Below are 24,616 nucleotides of genomic sequence, written 5' to 3'. Positions count from 1 at the left end.
GTGGGGGCCGGGGTGGTGGCGGAGGGGAGACTGAGTGAGGGCTTTTCTAGAAGCACTGATGCAGTACAAGCTGTGCAGGATGCAGGCAGACAGGGAGTAGAAGGGGGATGCAGAGCGAGGGGAAGCAGTTTCATTACACCCCTCTAACCATTCTCCAACCTACTCTATTTGACTTATTTTGTCTCATCAGAATATCTACAGCGATGAACAAGTTGTCATGACATCATGTCCTAAACCTTTTTACTCATTAAATCTTTAACAATTCACTTTTATTCTCCCTCTGGTTCCTTCCACTTTATTTCTCTCCTCTTGTTCTTACTTATAGAGTAGCTCATTTTTTACCCCCCTTCCCTTCACCCAGTTCGTTAAAAGCAGAGGGGAATGTGTTAACAGGGGATGCGGATGGAGGGAGGAGCAGAAAGGAGAGATAAAGAGAGAATGTGGCTAAGAGCGGGGCACAGCGCCTGCTGTCTTCATCCCTGCACCGCGAGCGGCATTCTCTCTCTGCCAGTGATGAGGACTCTTAAAGAGGACAAAGAAGGAAGAAAGAAGGCCTGAACAAAGAATAGTGAAAAAGCTCTCTGAGGAATGAGGATACCAGGATTTTTCTGCATTGATTTGAGTCCCACTGATTCTCTCAGACATGTTTAATTTTCCTGCTCTTTTCTTCCATGTCAATCCACTACTTTTCTGTGCTGGGAGAAGATATCAAAGTTCATGTCAATGTCGGCAGTTACAATGTAACAGATGAAACAAAATGTACAAAAAAAACCTTCCAACCCAGAGGTTGATAAACAATGAATCTTTGGGAAGATTCAGCAGCCATCCGCCACCTGCAAAGATCAACTGGAGTGCCAGGGTTGAAAGGAAGGGGACTCACACAATAGATGCCCCCCTACAACCCTCTCTTTTATCCTCACCATCCAACACACATGGGCACACTGCCAACTCGGAATCTTAAGAACTCTCATTCAAAGAACCCCCCTTAAGAAGGGGATTTGTTTAAAGCCAGGACCCATTCTCTCTCCCAGTCCTTGTATTTGTCCCCTTTCATATCCCCATGAGAAGAGCGATTTTTGCTTGATTATTCTCCGACACTGCAACTGGGATTTCTAAAATTGCCACTCCAGCAGCGTTTTGTCAGATTTATGAATTTGTAAGTATTGTCAGCAATTGATCCTGCAAAGCTCTCCCTCTTTCAGTTTTTATTCTGCTTTACTCCCTCTATCACTTTCTCCTCCAGCTCACACATTAACTCCTCCCCCCACTACCCATTGTCTCTCTATACAGTATCAGTGAGGGGATGCCATTCTCGCTACAGCGTGGACACAGCCAGAGGAGGAGGAAATGGAGGTAAGTGAGAGATTTATTACATAGAATAAATCTGTCCATCAGTAAACTGTGGGCTATGCCATTATTTTGTATTTTAACTGTACGTATAAACTAATTCTACATTCATTGGTAATTGTTTTCTGAATGAAATGCAGTTTCAAACAAGAGGATCTTCCAGTTGTTCTGCTGCTTACAGAATGCAGTGTTTGCCTGTGATAGTGACTGTGTAGGCTGACAGTAATAGGTGCATGTGTATTGAATGAATAGTGGGTTGTAATGTGACTGGCTGGACATTTGGGTGCTGTCCTTTATTCCTGTGTAATGGGGGAAACAAGTAAATACTTCTGTGAGATGGTTTCAGTTTAAATCAGAGTTTAAAACGCAACTTCAAATGGTGGAATGTATCATATCCTGCATTGTAATAGTGAAGGGCCCCATTAAATACAACCCAGAACCTCTGCACTTAGAATGTCTCTTTTTCTATGTTCTATTTTGTTTAGTCCATTACTCTATAGACAGATACACACCTCGTATGTGATTACAAGCACACAGACATACACATCTGGTGTGTGAGACAGTGTGACAATTACTCCAATTGGCTCCCAGTAGAGATTAAACGTTGTAGGATGTTTGGGATTAGTGCTAATCCTCTTCCCTGAGATTCACCTTATCGTCTGGCCGTGTCTGACACACACAGCAAAACAGAGCAGAGGCCTTGCTAATTTATGCCAGGATATGCAACAGTAGGCTCCCTGGAGTTAAGGGATCTGGAGGACGGAGGGGGCCAGAGGGGCCTGTCAACCCAGGGTTTGAATTGGGTGTCTGGGGAAAGCAGACATTAGGGGTGTGAGAGCTCACTGACTTCCAATAAAGTGATCAGGGAATATTCTCACCAATAATAGCCATCTAATGTCTGCGGGCCAAATTAAATGTTCACCCAGGCTGGCTGGGAGACTATTAGAACAGAATAATAATGAGATGGGACAGTGAGACAATGGCAGGCAAGATGGTAAGCTACTTGGCCAGAAGAACATTGTTATAGAATGTTAGGTACTATAGGGCCTTCGTATCTAAATAATTAAATCCAGGAACATATGACAAGGAAAATAAAGCTCTGAATGTACTGTAGCCTTAGCTCTGTTGCATATTGGCCTGTACTCTGTACACTTCCTGTCTTAAGAGGGCCTGGCTGTTTTGCAACTATAATACAGCCATATACAACCCCCATATGGTTAAAGAACAAAACTGCTTGGAAGTCTATAATCGTCATACCCTTTTTGTGTTTTGTCTGAATAACTTGAGACTGGCTAACACATAAGCCCTGCTCTGCAGTGGACAGTCACTGCCCTACAGGAAGCTTTGAGTTCAGAGAAGAATAAAAAAAACGGTTTGCCTCAATGGGTCTTTTGTTGTTTGAGTTGGAGACACAGCAAGCACCAGAAACCCTGAACACTGACTGACAAATACCTGGCCCCCCTGTGCCTCAAATGTCACTCGATACAACGTCAACAAATAATGCCTCTGTCCTCCTCAGTTGCCCGTTTTCTTCTCTGAGCTAGACTAGATCATCCAGGATTTTTATCTTTTCTTCTCTGAGCTAGACTAGATCATCCAGGATTTTCACTTTTCTTCTCTGAGCTAGACTAGATCATCCAGGATTTTATATTTTCTTCTCTGAGCTAGACTAGATCATCCAGGATTTTTATCTTTTCTTCTCTGAGCTAGACTAGATCATCCAGGATTTTTATCTTTTCTTCTCTGAGCTAGACTAGATCATCCAGGATTTTTATCTTTTCTTCTCTGAGCTAGACTAGATCATCCAGGATTTTTATCTTTTCTTCTCTGAGCTAGACTAGATCATCCAGGATTTTCACTTTTCTTCACTGAGCTAGACTAGATCATCCTGGATTTTTATCTTTTCTTCTCTGAGCTAGACTAGATCATCCAGGATTTTTATCTTTTCTTCTCTGAGCTAAACTAGATCATCCAGGATTTTCACTTTTCTTCTCTGAGCTAGACTAGATCATCCAGGATTTTTATCTTTTCTTCTCTGAGCTAGACTAGATCATCCAGGATTTTCACTTTTCTTCTCTGAGCTAGACTAGATCATCCAGGATTTTTAATCTTTTGTACTTTTTCCTCAGCAGAGATGGCCAGCTTGATTAACCCCCAAAAAAGTGTACAGGGGAAAGTTTCTGACTGGTTCAGACCAATAGAAACATGGGGAGAAGGGGAGAGTTAACAGTGATTTACGTATGCGTTTCAGTCAGAAGAGCTGCACAGAAGACATCGCACTAATGGTAAGTATAGTTGGCCCCTTTGTTAAATAATGTGTTTGGATGTCTATCTCTATGTATTTTGGGTATGCGGTATAGGGAATTGGTTTGTAAAATGAAGAAAAATCATTTCTATTCATTGTTTTTGTATTATTTTGTGTGCAAATATTTTCTCGCTGAGTGGGGATATTGTTGTATTGGACCTATCCTGGAAGACCCAGTTAGGCTACCAGCTTTAATTGAACAAGGCCAAGAGTCTCTGAAAATAGCATACAGTGCCTTACATACAATGCACATTTTGTTTTGTTACAAGGTGGGATTAAAAAGGATTTAATTGTAATCTTTTATCAATAATATACACAAGATACTCTGTAATGTCAAAGTGGAAGACAAATTATAACATTTGCAAAAAGAAATATGAAGAAATCGTTATATATCTTGATTATATAAGTATTCAACCCCGAGTCAATACAAACTAGAATCACCTATGGCAGCGATTACAGCTGTGCGTCTTTCTGGGTAAGTATCAAAGAACTTTGCACACCTGGAGTGTACAATATTTGCACATTCTTTTTTAAATTCTTCAAGCTCTGTCAAGTTGGTTGTTGATCATTGCTAAACAGCCATTTCCAATTCTTGCCATCTAAGTAGGCGACTCAGGAACATTCAATGTCATCTTAGTAAGGAACTCCTGTGTAAATTTGGTCTTGTATTTTAGGTTATTGTCCTGCTGAAAGGTGAATTAGCTCTATACCGTTTATTTTTATCCCAAAAATATCTCTAGACTTTGCTGATGACAAGCATACCGATAACATGATGCAGCCACCACCATGCTTGAAAATATGAAGAGTGGTACTCAGTGATATGTTGTATTGGATTTGCCCCAAACATAATGCTTTGTATTCAGAACATAAAGTTAATTTATTTGCTGCATTTTTTGCAGTTTGACTTTAGTGTCTTATTGTAAACAGGATGCATGTTTTGGAATATTTTTATTCTGTACCAGCTTCCCTCTTTTCACTCTGTCATTTAGGTTAGTTTTGTGGAGTAACTACAATGTTGTTGATCCATCCTCAGTTTTCTCCTATCACAGCCATTAAACTCCGCAACTGTTTTAAAGTCACCATTGGCCTCATGGTGAATCCCTGAGCGGTTTCCTTCCTCTATAGCAACTGAGGTAGGAAGGACACCTGTATCTTTGTAGTGACTGGGTGTATCGATACACCATCCAAGTGTACTTAATGACCACCATGCTCAAAAGGATATTGAATGTCTGCTTTTTTACTTTATTTACCCATCTACCAATAGGTGTTCTTAATTGCGAGGCATTGGAAAACCTCCCCTGGTCTTTGTGGTTGAATCTGGGTTTGAAATTCACTGCTCGACTGAGGGACCTTACAGATAATTGTATGTGTGGAGTACATGAAATAGTAATTAAAAATCATGTTAAACACTATTACTGCACACAGAGTGAGTCCATGCAACTTATTATTTGTCTTATTAAGTCCATTTTTACTCCTGAACTTATTTAGGCTTGCCATAACAAAGGGGTTGAATACTTATTGACTCATGACATTTCAGCTTTTCATTTTTTATTAATTTGTAAAATTGTCTGAAAACATTATGGGATAGTGTGTGTAGGCCAATGACACAAAATCTCAATTTAATCAATGTTAAATTCAGGTTGTAACAACAAAATGCGGAAAAGGTCAAGGGGTGTGAATACTTTCTGAAGGCACTGTAACTTAAATGGGCAGAATAATGTCCATGCAACTAAAGCTTATCGTCCTGTTCCCAATCCCAAATACTGCCTCTATCTGTTTGCACAAAGATTTAGTTAATTGCCCAAATCTGCTTAGTTCTCTGTGTCTCAGTCATGAATGAATCAATGCTGAGGTCATTTTCTAATCCTTTGTCAGTGGTTCCAAAAGTCAGGAAGAGGCCTGCCACTGAACAGAAAGGACTGTTTACGTAAACCTTCTTGTATTCACTGCTTCCCTTTAAACCACAAACCCCCTTTTGATTAACGTCGTACCTTTTCCTTTCAGACATTGACTGAAAGCAGTGTTTTTTTTCCATCAAAGATTATTGTCTGTAATTACCCTTGGGAATTAAATGTTTTGGAGATGGGAGAATATTTTAGACTAAAGCATTGAATAGGGATCACTCTGTCAAAAACACAATTCTCATTTGTTCACTGAGGATCAGTTGAAAAAGAGAAGCATAATAAGATACTATCATTTAATTCCTCTGAGGCCCCAGTTGAATACTACCAGTTCAGTTCCTTTGGTTAATTATTCATGGAGATGTGAGTTTTAAATCCTGAGCACTGCCTCCCTGCAACCTGCCCTGATTATTCCTCTTTTTTAGCTTCTGATATCAAAATCATAAGTGTGCCACACGGCATTGAACATATTGCTGCATATTATTTGGGAAGCTAATAAACAAAATAAGCACATTGGGACTATTTAGTAGTTTGATGTTTTCTCTGATCCTTTAGCCACACCTGTGTTCTATGGCTTTCTATTCCTATGTGATTTCTCTCTGGTATGTCATGTAGGGTTTAAAGCCATTGGGTACAGAGTGGAAATGCAACAATGGTACTGACTGTATCCTAAACATAGACCATGATGAAGGAATATCACTTCTCCCCTATCACTTGCAGAAATTCATAGCCCCGTTTATTATTGTACTTTATATCACAAAATAGTGTCTCAAAATCAACAACAGGCTCATCATCAATTAATTGAAAAGTCAAAATGTTTTGTCTGAAAATGAAACTAATCAGCTGTCCATTGTTTAGGAACATACAGTGCTGTGAAAAAGTAATTGCCCCCTAAACCTAATAACTGGTTGTGCCACCCTCAGCAGCAACAACTGCAATCAAGAGTTTGCGATAACTAGCAATGAGCCTTTCACATCGCTGTGGAGGAATTTTGGCCCACTCTTCTTTGCAGAATTGTTTTAATTCAGCCACATTGGAGGGTTTTTGAGCATGAACTGCATTTTTAAGGTCACGCCACAGCATCTCAATCGGATTCATGTCCGGACTTTGACAAGTCCACACCAAAAGCTTCATTTGTTTTTTTTTAAGCCATTCAGAGGTGGACTTTCTGGTGTGTTTTGGATCATTGTCCTGCTGCAGAACCCAAGTGCGCTTCAGCTTGAGGTCACGAACTGATGGCCGGACATTCTCCTTCAGGATTTTTTGGTAGATAGCAGAATTCATGGTTCCATCAATCACAGCAAGTCGTCCAGGTCCTGAAGCAGCAAAGCAGCCCCAGACCATCACCATATTTGACTGTTGGTATGATGTTCTTTGTCTGAAATGCTGTGTTACTTTTACGCCAGATATAACGGGACACAAACCTTCCAAAAAGTTCAACTTTTGTCTCATCAGTCCACAGAATATTTTCCCAAAAGTCTTGGGGATCATCAAGATGTTTTTTGACAAAAGTGAGACGAGCCTTTGTTATTTTTGGTCAGCAGTGGTTTTCGCCTTGGAACTCTGCCATGGATGCCATTTTGACACAGTCTCTTTCTTGTGGTTGAGTCATGAACCCTGACCTTAACTGAGGCCTGCAGTTCTTTAGATCTTGTTGTTGGGTCTTTTGTGACCTCTTGGATGAGTCGTCGCTACACTCATGGGGTAATTTTGGTGAACTCCTGGGAAGGTTCACCACTGTTCCAAATTTTCTCCATTTGTGGATAATGGCTCTCACCGTGGTTCGCTGGAGTCCCAAAGCTTTAGAAATGGCTTTGTAACCCTTTCCAGACTGATAGATGTCAATTACTTTGTTTCTCATCTGTTCCTGAATTTCTTTGGATCGCGGCATGATGTCTTTCTTTTTGAGATTTTTCGGCCTACTTCATTTTGTCAGACAGGTTCTATTTAGGGGATTTCTTGATTCAACAGGTCTGGCAGTAATCAGGCCTGGGTGTGGCTAGTGAAATTGAACTCATCTTTCCAAAAAAATGTGATTAACCACAGTAAATTCATGATTTAACAAGGGGGGAGCAATTACTTTGTCACATAGGGCCATGAAGGTTCGGATAGCTTTTTTCCCTTAATAAATAAAATTATCACTTAAAAACTGCATTTTGCATTTACTTGGGTTATCTTTGCGTAATATTAACATTTGTTTGATCTGAAACATTTAAGTGTGACAAATGTGCAAAAAAATAAGAAATCAGGAAAGGGGCAAATACTTTTTCACAGCACTGTATTATGTTTCTGCTTTAGGCTATCCTCTGTGTTGTCGTTTTTGCAGTTTTAAAGCCAATTTCCTGAAATTCTACACATTTTGCCAAGACTTATGCCATGTTAATGATATCTAAGTGAGAGTGACAAACAAAATCAATGGGGGCCCCCCCCCTGGAGGTCAGGGCCCCTGGGCACAAGTTTAGATAGCTGGCTAGACTAACTTACATGACACTGCAACAACATTTCCCCATGGGGACAATAAAGGCAGTAAAGTAATTTGTACATGTAGGTAGGGGTGAAGTGACTATGCATAGATAATAAACAGTGAGTAGCAGAAGTGTACATAAGAAATGGAGGGGGGAGTGTCAATGTAAATAGTCCGGTGGCCATTTGATTAATTGTTCAGCAGCCTTATGGCTTGGGGGTAGAAGCTGTTAAGGAGACTTTTGGTCCTAGATTTGGCGCTCAAGTTGACTGTGCCTTTAAACAGCTTGGAAAATTCCAGAAAATGATGTCACAGCTTTAGAAGCTTCTGATAGGCTAATTGACATCATTTGAGTCAATTGTGGGTGTGCCTGTGGATGTATTTTGAAGCCTACCTTCAAACTCAGTGCCTCTTTGCTTGACATCATGGGAAAATCAAAAGAAATCAGCCAAGACCTCAGAAAAAGAATTGTAGACCACCACAAGTCTGGTTCATCTTTGGGAGGAATTTCCAAACGCCTGAAGGTACCACGTTCATCTCTACAAACAATAGTACGCAAGTATAAACACAATGGGACCACGCAGCCGTCATACCGCTCAGGAAGGAGACGCGTTCTGTCACCTAGAGATGAACGTAGTTTGGTGTGAAAAGTGCAAATCAATCCCAGAACAACAGCAAAGGACCTTGTGAAGATGCTGGAGGAAACAGGTACAAAATTATCTATATCCACAGTAAAACTAGTCCTATATCGACATAACCTGAAAGGCCGTTCAGCAAGGAAGAAGCCACTGCTCCAAAACTGCCATATAAAAGCCAGACTATGGTTTGCAAAAGCACATGGGGACAAAAATCGTACTTTTTGGAGAAATGTCCTCTGGTCTGATGAAACAAAAATAGAACTGTTTGGCCGTAATGACCATTGTTATGTTTGGAGGAAAAAGGGGGAGGCTTACAAGCCAAAGAACACCCTCTCAACCGTGAAGGACGGGGGTGGCAGCATCATGCTGTGGGGGTGCTTTGCTGCAGGAGGGACTAGTGTACTTCACAAAATAGATGGCATCATGAGGAAGTAAAATTACGCGGATATATTGAAGCAACATGTCAGCAATTTAAAGCTTGGCCGCAAATGGTTCTTCCAAATGGACAATGACCCTAAGCATACTTCCAAAGTTGTGGCAAAATGGCTTAAGGACAACAAAGTCAAGGTATTGGAGTGGCCATCACAAAGCCCTGACCTCAATCCTATAGAAAATGTGTGGGCAGAATTGAAAAAGCATGTGCGAGCAAGGAGGCCTACAAACCTGACTCAGTTACACCAGCTCTGTCAGGAGGAATGGGCCAAAATTCACCCAACTTATTGTGGGAAGCTTGTGGAAGGCTACCCAAAACGTTTGACCCAAGTTAAACAATTTAAAGGCAATGCTACCAAATGCTAATTGAGTGCATGTAAACTTCTGACCCACTGGGAATGTGATGAAAGAAATAAAAGCTGAAATAAATCACTCTCTCTACTAGTATTCTGACATTTGACATTCTTAAAATAAAGTGGTGATCCTAACTGACCTAAGACAGGCAATTTTTTACCAGGGTTAAATGTCAGGAATTGTGAAAAACAGTTTAAATGTATTTGGCTAAGGTGTATGTAAACATCCGACTTCAACTGTATATACTGAACAAGAATATGCGTATGGGAAATTTCTGGGATATTTTATTTCAGCTCATGAAACACGGGACCAACACTTTACATGTTGCATTAATATTTTTGTTCAGTCTAATATTAGTAATCTTCTAACCAACTGATATGGCTGGCTGGCGGTTTGTGTGGACAGTATTTTAGTATGGTGGTTAGCTACCAGTCTTTCTTTCTGGCTCTCTCTGCTTCGTATATTAGCCAACCAGACCTAATATTGATGATGTAGGCTAAATCAAGTGTCAATCAAATGTCATGCTGATGTGGCAGTACTGTTGATATTTAAACCATGTAGCTAGCTACACACACTCGACCGATGACCGCGTCCGTCAGGCCATGCATGTTTGGATACAGGGCAGACTAGCGAAAAAGGCGCAACCTGTTGCGCGCGAGCTCTGTACAGGGCATATCAACAGGCGCAACCAACAGACGAACGGGGTTCACTCACAACGACTTGCGGGCAGGGGGTTCCGAACAGCAATGACAAAAAAATTACACAAAAAGTATTTTGGTGGAAATTATACCAACACCCAAAAGGTCACTTTGGAGACTGGAAGGGCAAAAGGGCATGTGCTCTGCACATGTAGAGCCCTATACGTGTACGTGCCTGCTGTGAACCTCATTGGTATCGGCATGTTAAAGTATATGCTGAGAATGAAACATCTCTATATCTTATTGTTTATAGCCCAAACCTGGTCAAGTAGAAGCTTCTTTATTTTAATTTTGTCCCCAATGTGTGTAAATTAAATATACCTTCTTTCCCAAATGATGTCCCAGCCAGCCTCACATGTAAAAGTAGACTAGTCAAGGTGACTTGACGTTTGTAAAAGCAAGCGTGATGTGAAAAGCATCCAATTAAGATGCTGTGCATGTAATTTGGAGCCAAATCAGCACAACGTGGAACGACCAAGACCGTGTACCACCCTCCGATCCAACAGGTCCCAGACGTGCTCAGTGGGATTGAGATCCAGAACACTGACATTCCTGTCTTGCAGGGAATCACGGACAGAACGAGCAGTATGGCTGGTGGCATTGTCATGCTCGAGGGTCATGCCAGGATGAGCCTGCAGGAAGGGTACCACATGAGGGAGGGGGATGTCGTCCCTGTACCACACAGCGTTGAGTTTGCCTGCAATGACAACAAGCTCAGTCCAATCATGCTGTGACACCCCCCCCCCCAAGACCATGACGGACCCTCCACCTCCAAATCGATCTTGCTCCAGAGTACAGGCCTCGGTGTAACGCTCATTCCTTTGACCATAAATGCGAATCCGACCATCACCCCTTGTGAGACAAAACCGCGACTTGTCAGTGAAGAGCACTTTTTGCCAGTCCTGTCTGGTCCAGCGACGATGGGTTTGTGCCCATAGGCGACGTTGTTGCCGGTGATGTCTGGTGAGGACCTGCCTTACAACAGGCCTACAATCCCTCAGTCCAGCCTCTCTCAGCCTATTGAGGACAGTCTGAGCACTGATGGAGGGATTGTGCGTTCCTGGTGTAACTCGGGCAGTTGTTGTTGCCATCCTGTACCTGTCCCACAGATGTGATGTTCAGATGTACCGATCCTGTGCAGGTGTTACATGTGGTCTGCCACTGCGAGGACGATCAGCTGTCCATCCTGTCTCCCTGTAGCGCTGTCTTAGGCGTCTCACAGTACGGACATTGCAATTTATTGCATTGGCCAAATCTGCAGTCCTGATGCATCCTTGCACCTATTGACGATAGTTTTGTTGCTCTAAACATTAACAAGCATTGCCTTTGGTAGTGTTTTGGAAACATAAGGATCATATCTTTCATATCACCAAGAAATCATTAAACAAAAACAAAAGGTAAATTACTACACCTTTTATAGGGTCAGTGTTCCCACACGGCCATATTTTCATGTTACAGCGCTTGTTTACAGAAGACTATGTGTTCGAATATCCATACTAATGTACTGTATACTACATACTAGAGGTCGACCGATTATGATTTTTCAACGCCGATACGATACGATTATTGGAGGACCAAAAAAAAAGTCGATACCGATTAATCGGACAATTTAATTTTTTTTTTTTTCACATTTTTTATTTGTAATAATGACAATTACAACAATACTGAATGAACACTTAATATAATACATCAATAAAATCTATTTAGCCTCAAATAAATAATGAAACATGTTCAATTTGGTTTAAATAATGCAAAAGAAAAGTGTTGGAGAAGAAAAAGTGCAATATGTGCCATGTAAAAAAGCTAACGTTTAAGTTCCTTGCTCAGAACATGAGAACATATGAAAGCTGGTGGTTCCTTTTAACATGAGTCTTCAATATTCCCAGGTAAGAAGTCTTAGGTTGTAGTTATTATAGGACTATTTCTCTCTATACGATTTGTATTTCATATACCTTTGACTATTGGATGTTCTTATAGGCACTTTAGTATTGCCAGTGTAACAGTGTAGCTTCCGTCCCTCTCCTCGCTCCTACCTGGGCTCGAACCAGGAACACATCGACAACAGCCACCCTCAAAGCAGTGTTACCCATGTAGAGCAAGGGGAACAACTACTCCAAGTCTCAGAGCGAGTGACGTTTGAAACGCTATTAGCGCGCACTAACTAGCTAGCCATTTCACATCGGTTACACCAGCCTAATCTTGGGAGTTGACAGGCTTGAAGTCATAAACAGCACAATGCATTGCGAAGGGCTGCTGGCAAACGCACGAAAGTGCTGTTTGAATGAATGCTGACGAGCCTGCTGCTGCCTACCATCGCTCAGTCAGACTGCTCTATCAAATCATAGACTTAATTATAACACAATAACACACAGAAATACGAGCCTTAGGTCATTAATATGGTCGAATCCGGAAACTATCATCTCGAAAACAAAACTTTTTTTCTTTCAGTGAAATATGGAACCGTTCCGTATTTTATCTAACGGGTGGCACCCCTAAGTCTAAATATTCCTGTTACATTGCACAACCTTCAATGTTATGTCATAATTACGTACAATTCTGGCAAATTAGTTCGCAACGAGCCAGGCGGCCCAAACTGTTGCATATACCCTGACTCTGCGTGCAATGAACGCAAAATGACACAATTTCACCTGGTTAATATTGCCTGCTAACCTGGATTTCTTTTAGCTAAATATGCAAGCGTCCCACCCCTGGTACACCCTATCAACAACAGGTGAAATATCAAGAGCGCCAAATTTGAAAACAATTAAATGTCAGAATTCAAATTTCTCAAACATACAACTATCTTACACCCTTTGAAAGATAAACATCTCCTTAATCTAACCACGTTGTCCGATTTCAAAAAGGCTTTACGGCAAAAGCATAAAGTTAGATTATGTTAGGAGAGTACATTGACAATAGCTGTGTGTAATGTTTTGTCAATTCAAAGACAGGCGTCACCAAAAGCAGAAAACCAGCTAAAATTATGCACTAACCTTTGACAATCTCCATCAGATGACACTCCTAGGACATTATGTTAGACAATACATGCATTTTTTGTTCTATCAAGTTCATATTTATATCCAAAAACAGTGTTTTACTATGGCGTTGATGTTGAGGAAATCGTTTCCCTCCAATAACCGCCAGTCAATCAGCACAACAAATTAAATAATTACTATTCGAAAACATTGGTAAAATATTATATTGTCATTCAAAGAATTATAGATTTACATCTCTTGAACGCAACCGGATTGCCAGATTTAAAAATAACCTTACTGGGAAATCACACTTTGCAATAATCTGAGCACTGCGCCCAGAAAAATACGATTTGCGATACAGACTAACCGCCATGTTGGAGAGATCGAAAATACTATGTAAATAATCCATTACCTTTGATTCTCTTCATCAGATGTCACTTCCAGGAATCCCAGGTCCATAACAAATGTAGTTTTGTTCGAAAAAGCTCATAATTTATGTCCAAAAAGCTCCGTGTTGTTAGCACATGATCTATGCCCGCCGGACTTCTCTTCATGAACGAGGGGGAAAAAAATATTTACGTTCGTTCAAACATGTCAAACGTTGTATAGCATAAATCATTAGTGCCTTTTTTAACCAGAACATGAATAATATTCAAGGCGGACGATTGCATTCTCTTTTAAAACGTATTGGAACGAGAGTACCCAACATGAACTCGCGCTCCAGAGTCTAATCGGCCACCACCGTTCCAAGGCTCTTGTTCGGTCAGATCTCACAGTATAAGACTGTAAAGACTGGTGACATCTAGTGGAAGCCATAGGAAGTGCTCAACGATTAATAAACCCCTGTGTGTTTCAATGGCATAGGCTTAAAGGTAATTCAACACATCAGGTATCCACTTCCTGTCAGAATTTGTCTCAGGGTTTTGACTGCCATATGAGTTCTGTTATACTTACAGACACCATTCAAACAGTTTTAGAAAATTCAGAGTGTTTTCTATCCAAACCTGAACAATAACATGCATATTCTAGCTTCTGAGTTGGTGTAGGAGGCAGTTAAAAATGGGCACATATTTTTTTCAAAATTCTCAATACTGCCCCCTAGCCCCAACAGGTTTTAACCGTAAGGTTGCAAGATTGAATCCCCGAGCTGACAAGGTAAAAATCTGTCGTTCTGCCCCTGAACAAGGCAGTTAACCCACTGTTCCTAGGCCGTCATTGAAAGTAAGAATGTGTTCTTAACTGACTTGCCTAGTTAACTTGTTATGGATAGGGGGCAGTATTTTCACGGCCGGATAAAAAATGTACCCGATTTAATCTGGTTATTACTTCTGCCCAGAAACTAGAATATGCATATAATTAGTAGCTTTGGATAGAAAACACTCCAAAGTTTCGAAAACTGTTTGAATGATGTCTGTGAGTATAACAGAACTCAAATGGCAGGCCAAAACCTGCGAAGATTCTGTACAGGAAGTACCCTGTCTGACCATTTCTTGGCCTTCTTAGTCATCTCTATCCAAAACAGAGGATCTCTGCTGTAACGTGACACTTTCTAAGGCTCCCATAGGCTCTCAGAAGGCACCCGAACGTTGAATGATGACTTTGCAGTCTCTGGCTGAAAAACAGTAGCGCATTTGGATAGTGGTCGATCTGAGAACAATGAGACGGGTGCGTGCATGCACGAGACGACTCCATGTTTACATTTTCAGTCTTTGAACGAAAAAGACGTCTCCCGGTTGGAATATTATCGCTATTTTACGAGAAAAATAGCATAAAAATTGATTTTAAACAGCGTTTGACATGCTTCGAAGTACGGTAATGGAATCTTTTGAATTTTTTTGTCACGATACACGCCGGGCGAGTTACCCTTTAGATAGTGTCTTGAACGCACGAACAAAATGCCGCTATTTGGATATAACTATGGATTATTTGGAACCAAAACAACATTGGGTGATGAAGTAGAAGTCCTGGGAGTGCCTTCTGATGAAGAACAGCAAAGGTAATCCAATTTTTCTTATAGTAAATCTGAGTTTGGTGAGTACCAAACTTGATGGGTGTCAAAATAGCTAGCCTGTGATTTCCGGGCTATCTACTCAGAATATTGCAAAATGTGCTTTCACCGAAAAGCTATTTTAAAATCGGACACCGCGATTGTATAAAGGAGTTCTGTATCTATAATTCTTTAAATAATTGTTATGTTTTTTGTGAACGTTTATCGTGAGTAATTTAGTAAATTCACCGGAAGTGTTCGGTGGGAATGCTAGTTCTGAACGTCACATGCTAATGTAAAAAGCTGGTTTTTGATATAAATATGAACTTGATTGAACAAAACATGCATGTATTGTATAACATAATGTCCTAGGGTTGTCATCTGATGAAGATCATCAAAGGTTAGTGCTGCATTTAGCTGTGGTTTTGGTTTTTGTGACATTATATGCTAGCTTGAAAAATGGGTGTCTGATTATTTCTGGCTGGGTACTCTGCTGACATAATCTAATGTTTTGCTTTCGTTGTAAAGCCTTTTTGAAATCGGACAGTGTGGTTAGATGAAGGAGAGTCTTGTCTTTAAAATGGTGTAAAATAGTGATATGTTTGAAAAATTGAAGTTTTCGGATTTTCGAGGAGTTTGTATTTCGCGCCACGCCCTATCATTGGATATTGGAGCGGTGTTCCGCTAGCGGAACGTCTAGATGTAAGAGGTTCACTAAAGGTAAAAAAAAAAAAGTTTTTAAATCGGCGTCCAAAAATACCGATTTCTGATTGTTATGAAAACTTGAAATCGGCCCTAATTAAATCGGCCATTCCGATTAATCGGTCGACCTCTACTACATACTATTAGTTCCTTTTAGTATACTGTAAACGGAACAGTATCCTTTCAGTTGAGCGTACTGGCTCTTTGCCATTCTACCGGAAGTTGATGCTGTTGCTATGCAACCTCTTGCTAGCTAGTTAGCATAACAAATTACTAGTTAGACATTTTACGACTTTGGGTGTGTTCTTAAATTCAATCTGGAGTGCCAGAGTGCGCTTGTAAATTCAGAGCGTTGTCACATTGTCCTGTCCGTTTGTAAATTCAGAGCGTTTTGCTCTCGGCGCACACACTGGATGCTCGGGCCGAGGAGTAGTGTTGATTTTGAGCGTTCTGACCTTACAAGTTGGATAGCCTTCAGTTAATATACTGGCAAGTTTGATGTATAAGTAGCTAGCTAACATACCAGTACATACTGCTGTAATGATATGCTGTGGTACGTAAGGACAGCGTAACTAACAAATTGTTAGCCAACATAACGTGTAAGGTAACTTATTTGAAAAGTAATTACTTTATTACATTGCATAAACATTTTTTAAACATTTGTTATAATTAGTTAAAGCAATGAATTTGTATCCGCTATTGTTGTACTTCGGCTGCATATTTTCTTCAAATCTGAAAGCGATGTGAAGCCATGCCTGTTTCCTGAAGAATTGCATTATGGGCCCTGAAGTACAGAAATAGTGTCCTCTGCGTGCATACTTCATATTTTGGCATACTAACTATATCCATACTATGATCAAAAAGCATAATATATGATATATATACTCAATTCACGTCACAAATAGTACGGTTAGTGTGGGTAGTATGAGTATTCGAACACAGCTATAGATTGCCACCTGTGCTAGTTAGCTATCTAGCGTGCAGGGTTGGGTAGGTTACTTTCTAAATGTAATCGTTTACTAGTTACCTGTCAAATTTTCAGCAGTAACGTTTGGATTACTCAAACTCAGTAACGCAATCTGATTACTTTCAGTTACTTTTTGATTACGTTCCTGTTAAGTGGTTGCCATGAATTTCATATTAACTTACAAGCAGCTCGATGGCAAGTAAAATTCTGTATTTCATATTACAGTATAGTTCCTGTAATATAAATATGGTATCAAAGCAAGTACTGTGTTAATGACAAACAGTAGACCTACAATACTGTATTATACTGTAAAAAGTAAATGCTACCATAATCGGCATGAATTAATGACATTTATTGAGGAGAGGGTTTTGTATTTTACTGTAATTACAAGGGATTGGTGGAAGCAGGTTGGCTGCTTGGTAAAGTTTTTATAAATTACAGCATATTAATAAATATTTGGTGTTTTTATATCACTTGCACTTATAGAGGCCTCAACAAAGGCTTCCAAACTGGCAGCGACTACAGGGCAAAACAGACCAAAAGAACATGGCAAAATACTCAACCATTTAAGGTTTAAGACTTTCTGCCGCTCCAATCTTTCCCCTAAACATTTTTAATTGATGGGGCACTATAACCACATAGGAGTTAAATTGGTACAGCATTCTCACTCACAGGTGCAACAAATGTAGCCTCTTACAGCGCACACCTCAATATGTTAATGAGACAGAGACAACAATACCATGCACCTACTAGTGGGTACGGAACTGTATTCTGTGGGGTGGAATTACAGCACCATTTGAAATGCAGCATTTTTCCCACAAAGCACAATTTACAGTATGCTACTGTTAAACTTTTCCGCTTAATGAATTTTTTTTTTTTTTTACTGTTGATAATACCTAAAATTACCCTGTAAATTACTGTTTTCTGTTAGTGAGGCATTAGAAGAACACAACAAGGATCCAAGAAACACTTATGCCTGTTTTCAATGCTGAATTGAATGTCATTGAGAAAACAGAAAGGTGTCATGAGGTTTTTTTTTGTTGCAAACATCCTTTCTTAATTTAGATGTAATCCAATAATTAATCATTTCGTTTTTAAATTTTTTATTCTGTAATCTGATTACAATATATTTGCTAGCAACGTAAAAAAAAAATTGTAATCAGATTACATGTAACTGATTACATGTAGTCAGTCACTCCCCAGCCCTGCTAGCGTGCCAAAGAACACCTGCGTGTAAGCTAACTGGGCAGGAAGTGTAGTTCATCAACTGGAGGCACACACAGTGTATGGAAGTAGTGTGCGAAACTGCTACAGTATCTTTAATAATTTGAACGATTATTTCTCGCTGACATGAATGATAAAGGGCATATCAGCATATGTTTCGAAAACCGTTTTAGAAAGCGATGATTATTGACGTTTTTAAACGTTAAAACCCAGGGTCAGAATTGTAGTTTACACTGAGCCAAATGTGGGCGACTGTAATGGCTGAAAACCCTAGTGTTTGACAGCTACAGAGTCATTTGCTCACCAAAGTATGTTCAAATGGTTTAAGCTTAGCTACTACTATACTTTACTATACTAAAATGTTGTATGTAGTGTTTAAATAATGACTGCCTAAAGTGAAGGGAGCACACAGGGTGGCATGCAGCTGTTGTAGCCCCATATCAATTGATACCCTGAACTCTGCAAGGTCAGCTATATAGTTGGCCTAGCTGACTGCACTGCAGGGAGGGGCTGTCTTCCAGAACTGGGTTGCCAATGCCATGCCATCAGTGTGGTTTCAGACTTTGCTAGAGCTTAATGTTTTACTGCACTACCCACCGACTAGACGGTTGTATTCCTACATTTGAGAATGTATTGCAGAGAAGGATTGCCCACAGGCACATTAGTCATGCTGATCTCTTCTTCCCACACTTGTTTATGTACACTCACTGTTCAGTTTTAGGTAGCCCACCCAACTAGTACCTGGTCGGACCTCCCTTTGCCTGCAGAACAGCCTGAATTCTTCAGGGCAATTTACAATGTGTCGGAAACGTTCCACAGGGATGTTGGACCATGCTGACACGATGCATCACGCAGTTGCTGCAGATTGGACAGCGGTACATTCATGCTGCGAACAGCCCGTTCCATCTCATCTTAAAGATGTTCTATTGGGTTGAGGTCTGGGGACTGACCAGGACACTCAAGTTAACTGAACTCGCTGTCATGTTCCAGGCAATGGTTTTCCACTTCTCAATTGTCCAGTGTTGGTGATCGCGTGCCAATTAGTTACTGCTTCTTGTTTTTAGCTGATCGGAGTGAAACCCCGTGTGGTCGTCAGCTGCAATAGCCTATCCGTGACAAGGATCAACGAGTTGTGCGTTCCGAGGTGCCGTTCTACACACCACTGTTGTACTATGCCGTTATTTGTCCGTTAGCTTGCACGATTCTTGCCATTTTCCTTTGACCTCTCTCATCAACGAGCTGTTTTCGCACACAGGACTGCCGCTGACTGGATGTGTTTTGTTTGTGGCACCATTCTCGGTAAGCCCTAGACACTGTCGCGCGTAAAAAGCCCAGGAGGGCGGCTATTTCTGAAATACTGGATCTGCAACGATCATACCACACTCAGTCGCTTAGGTAACTCATTTTGCCCATCCTAACGTTTAATTGAACAGTAACGGAATTCCTCGATGCCCGTCTGCCTACTTTATATAGCAAGCCACGGCCACGTGACTCACTGTAGGAGCGATCAATTTTCGTCAACGGGGTGGTGTACCTAATATACTGTGAGTGTATATGGGCAGTAATTCTGCTCAAACACATGCTTGATGCTTTCAAAGGCTGGACCTGATTTGTCTTCTTTTGCAACTTACAATACGTCAGCTAGCCCGTCAATGAATGTATATGAACACTGAATTATTTCCTGAATAAGGGCTAGCACCAAGCCTTATGTATAAGTCGGATTGTAGACAAAACAGGGTGTCTTCTATAGGAGGTGGAATTTGAAATGCTGTAAAACCAGCACTTTGTGCAACTTGCTCTTATATTGATTATTAATGTTTTGCTGTAGCAGCTAGCTTATTATCTTGATGTTTTGATCAGCATTCAATTGTCCATTTTTAAAAGACACTTCTCAGTTATGGTAAAAGTTGTGTCAAGGGATTTACGTGAGTTTCATCATACCTGGTCATTTCCTGTCCCCACAGGAAGAAGAAAATAAGGAAGATCCAGAGATGACTGACCCCTGTTGACTTACGGAAGATGAACTCAAGGCCACACTGCTCAAATATGGAGTAAAAGCTGGAGCCATTGTAGGTGAGACTACTAAATACTACACATTAAAGCGGCAATCAGCAGTTGAAACAAAAAATCTAAAAAGCTGAGTGATGGGGCTGGAGAAATGGTATCACTCTCAAATTCATAGACCGAGTTATGGATGCAAGGACTGACCATCCATAGTTTTAACCATGTTTTGATACTATGCAGTGTTTGTTTACATTTGCTTTGTTTACAAACATTGGAGTAAATAAAACAAGCTTATTTTGGGTTCTGATGGGGTACGACAGTTTAACTAAAGTCATGAGGAATTTATAAGTTATATTCTTCAAGAATCAATGGGTATATATCATTAAGTCCAAAAATGGATGTAGCTACTGATAATTGCCCCTTTTTGATCTCTGTATTTGATCTGTCTGTACTTGCTAATTCAACCTATCCATATGGTACTTTGTACAATGTCTTTAGTTTGAAATGGATCTCTGTGTGTGATAGACCTGGTGGTGACTATGAGAGGAAGCTACAAAGGCTACTAGAACGTGCCCAGACAGAACGGTGGCACAGGAGATGCAGACCAGTACTCTGATAGTGAAGAATAGTGGGGTATAATCATTAAGATTTGTTACTGTTAAAGACACAGATGTGGATTCTGTATGCAAAAATGGATGACAAAACGGTGTCCTCAAACAAGGATGTGTTTACCTCTGATTCTGTTGGTCTTCCTTGTTCTGAAGAGAAGGAATATCAGCATGGTAATGAACAGGTGAGTGCGTTCATACTCTGATCTTATTTTGAGACCCTGATCAAAGAAGAGTGAATATCCTATGCAGCTATGTCATTCTCCTCAAGGAAAAGATGTTGCCTACAGTGCCCCCTTGTGACAGTAGTTAGGTATTTCTGTGCCTGGGTTCTAATGCAAACTGTGTCTCAGTGTCAAAAGAAGTTGTTATATTTTAGGAGTGGTTCTCAGCTCGGTTACTCCTTACTTTTAACAGATGGAACGGCACTCTCTGAATAATAAGAAAGCTGAATATCATTATCATCAGTGTTTTATGCCATCGTCGAGAATGGTAAATCTGACAACTATTTAGACCACCAGTACCCTTTATTTATGAATTATTCATAAATTCAAAATTTAAAATGGGTGATGGAATTATTTCTGGAGTGTGATGCTTTTGTGTAATGGGATAATAATGATGCTACCCTGGCAGCGGGTTTGGAGAGCTCCGGGGCGCTATGAACTCAATCCCAAGAGGAATGCAGGGAATCATGGGAATGTGGCTGAGTCTTCCACAACAGCAGAGGGGGGGCACCCAGGGCAGTTGCCCCCATTGCCTGTTACACCTGGGCATGGAGCTGGGCTGAGCAGAACATCCTCTCTGCTAGGACATACCACAGGATCAGTGGTAACCCTTTTAGAAAAACTAATTAACTCTTCAATGGGATCTCTGCTCTTCTTGCAATTTTTTCCATCTTGAATCTGCACATTATGCACTCTTCTCACACTCCAAAGCTGGTGCATATTTTGGGTTTTAAGGGACAACTTAAGGGATGGAGCAAGCTGTTGGAGCATATTTTTGGATGTCCTGTTATTGGGCTGTGGCTCTGAACAACTTAACTTTTAACCCATGCAGGTGCAGCCTCCGTCTGTATCTCTGGGAGGCGGTCGTGAGGATTCCTCCTATTCCTCTTCTCAGAGCTTCAGCATTACTGAGATGGTAGAGGAGGGAAGTTTGTTTTTGATCTGGTTTTTATCTAATCTTGACAATCACATCAACCTAAATATCTAATCCCCACTAAAGTGATGACCATTGAGTGATATGCTGTATTTACGTTTTCCTCTGGAATCACAGATTGAGAGTCAACGCCCTCTCTCCAGTAGTAGAACACAGAAGCACAATGGGAGTAATATTCTGGTACCTTGGCCAAGGCCCCACCGGGTCAGTAGTACTCACAAACATTTCAGTAATCTTATCTGTGCTAAGCTGTTGTTGGTGGTTACAGGGTGGATGTTGTTAGGTTCTAAATAAACAAGAGTAAAAACTCATGGACAACTATGAAAAGCTCAAACCAAGTTTTCACCCAATGGGTCAGACCGCTGAACAGACAAAGATATATTCACACAAGCACTGGTATTTAAACCTTCCCCCTATACTGATTCTCCTCCTTATACATATGGACAGCCAATACATCTCTGTTGCTAGACAGGACTTCAGTGATTCCTGTACTTTCTCACTTCATCTGATCTGATCTTGGCCCACATTCCTCACTCCTCCCAACTCATGGCTGTCCTGTTGACTTGTACCAGACTGTGGCCTTTTCTCCTTTCCATAGGATACCTGATGTCTAACAGTAACATGTTCTGACAATGTAAACGTTCTGCATTTCCCCTCTCTCTCCCACAAGGATATTTCATATTTCAACTTTAGAATTCAGAACCCATCAATGTGATTCACTGGGCTGTGGTCAACAGAGTGAGTAGAGGGGATGTGGAATATACTTTGAATTAGTTTTTTTCTTACTTCTTTTAGCAGGACATGGCGATGGTGGACAAGTATACCATGACTAACGGATCACCTTGCGTCACCCCAAAGACCTCCTTTTTCAAACAGCCTATCAAGGCACTTACATTAGCTTGTTTAGTTGTCTTTCAGATTCACTCCCATCTTTTCACTCTTTCAACAGTTCATACACTAGAGCTATGGTGTATATGCAGGTCTACACTGTATACTTTATTATCCTGTTAATGGTTTTACCATCACTGTGACTTTGATTGGGTTGTTCATGTATATAACCAAGCTAGTGCATTAATCAAAGTGTTCATTCATACCTAAAATAATGTTTTACTAAGAAAAGGTTTGGGGGAAATGTCTTGGTTCACTGTACATTTACTTCAGGACTTTGAACCTTTTGCACAATAACCACAAGTGGCTTTATGACTTTCCCCTAACCTTTTATCTCTTTGCCATTCCACCTGATCTGATTTAAGATGGTGAGGGACACTGGTAGTGTGGATGTTTCTCTTTCCTCATCTGTTTTGGTTTGGGTCAGATGGTCTGATTTGTTTCTCTTCTTCAGGAGCTGGTCACAGATGTCCTGATGGAGATGTTCCTAGAGACAGAACCTATACACACTGGCATTGTGTAAGTCCAGTTTCCATAAAACAACACTACACATACAGAAGCCATGACAATTAGGGAATAGTCACCATTTGTAAGGTAGCCATCTCTCAGGTTAAATAAGGCTATGTCCCAGAGACTTTTTGGTTACTGCTTACTGAGGCTACCTAGATTCCATATTCTCATAGTATTTGTCTACCTTTTTTATGTGGTAAATTGTACTCTTTCTTCCAGTGCCACCCGTCGGAGGCCTATCAAGGGTGCAGCGAGGCGACCAGTCCAGTTTAAATACCCAGACCTGCCTGCTAGTCCCATGACCCTACAGAGACAGGCATTGGAGCGCCGCCTGGTGCCTCTGTGGGCCCAGATCCTGGTCTTCCTCATCTTGACTTGCCTCCTCTACCTCATCTACTCTGCCATGGAGCACAGCTCGAACCATCCCTTTGTGGCCTTGCTGGACAACCTCAGTATGGGGACGGAGACTGAGGGACTGTTGCTCCAGGATGACCCTTAGGACTCATCTGTACACCTGCTTTAGGGAGGAGTAACTCCCCTGCTCTAGGTCTGTGTACTGATTCTCCACCCTTCTCCTAAAGAGAGACATCCTTTTATGCATGGATTTAATAATGGATAAAACTTAATCCAGCCAATGCTTATACCAATCCTAAACTTTCAAATCCATGATGTGAAGTAGTGCACACTTCGGGAAAAGGAAGGATACTCCACAAATTGGTTTACAGTTGTTGTGAGGAACTTCATTTGGTCACTGTAATTCACCTTTACACTTTGGATGATGTCACTCTTAACCAAGCAAGGTAGCCATTATAACCTTGTTGGTTGGAAAATGTTCAGGTGAAACTACTGTTCAAATATATACAGTGATGGTGGAAGTGCAGAAAATAAAGTGATTAAGCCTAGTTTAGAGAAATAATACCATTTTTAGATTTGTAACTTAAATGGAAGATTTTTTGTATTTAATTAAAAGTATGTATCAATGACAAATTTAATGGAGTTACGGTTACAATTTACACATTGGTTCGGGTGAGGTTATCAAAGTCCAGTCTGTGTTAGAGCTCATCAAAGATGTGGCCAGGGACAGTATTCTCTTGTTTTAAAGGTTTGTAAATGTATTTTTATTCAGTACAGTTTTTAGGCACTGAAATGTCAAACTAATAAGCAATATTAAAAAATATATTTTGTGAATACTCATTACCTTTTCGAACATGACTGTAATTTTTCAGTTTCTATTTTGGTTGTGAAATAGCTACTTTTAATAAAAAATGTTAGGGAATTCAGTGTTTTTTTTTCAAGAGTTGCTTTTGTGTTGTCCGAGTTATTTTGAATAAAGAGATGATTTGTTTCATTTGGACATGGTCCCAAATGAATAACAAATGCTGTATGACATTTTGATTCAAACTGCATGCATGTGCATATTTAGTTGAACAGTCAGTATGCTGATTATGACACAC

General features: G+C 40.5%; 1 protein-coding gene across 13 annotated transcripts; it reads left to right on the top strand.

Annotated features, from left to right (window-relative positions):
* The first annotated feature begins 302 nt into the window (after positions 1–302).
* On the top strand, positions 303–24,442 carry LOC106567264 (lamina-associated polypeptide 2, isoforms beta/delta/epsilon/gamma). 13 transcript variants are annotated; one of them, XM_045693172.1, is made up of 8 exons: positions 446–1,156; positions 1,291–1,353; positions 3,599–3,632; positions 19,959–20,067; positions 21,663–21,968; positions 22,560–22,649; positions 23,107–23,171; positions 23,382–24,442. In XM_045693172.1, exons 5-8 carry the CDS (start codon positions 21,849–21,851, stop codon positions 23,659–23,661), a joined length of 555 nt encoding a protein of 184 aa, XP_045549128.1. In that variant the 5' UTR covers positions 446–1,156; positions 1,291–1,353; positions 3,599–3,632; positions 19,959–20,067; positions 21,663–21,848; the 3' UTR covers positions 23,662–24,442. The 13 variants fall into 13 exon arrangements, 6 of the variants coding, with proteins under 6 accessions (XP_045549128.1, XP_045549129.1, XP_045549130.1 ...); XR_001320029.2 differs by lacking the exon at positions 22,560–22,649 and having other exon boundaries at positions 303–1,156; XM_045693175.1 differs by lacking the exons at positions 446–1,156; positions 1,291–1,353; positions 3,599–3,632 and adding exons at positions 18,991–19,138; positions 19,250–19,389.
* The last annotated feature ends 174 nt before the right edge of the window (positions 24,443–24,616 follow it).

This window comes from Salmo salar, chromosome ssa13 (assembly GCF_905237065.1).
Source record: "Salmo salar chromosome ssa13, Ssal_v3.1, whole genome shotgun sequence".
Taxonomy (NCBI): Eukaryota; Metazoa; Chordata; class Actinopteri; order Salmoniformes; family Salmonidae; genus Salmo; species Salmo salar.
Note: the sequence above shows the minus strand (reverse complement) of the source record. Positions and strands in the feature narration are given on the sequence as shown.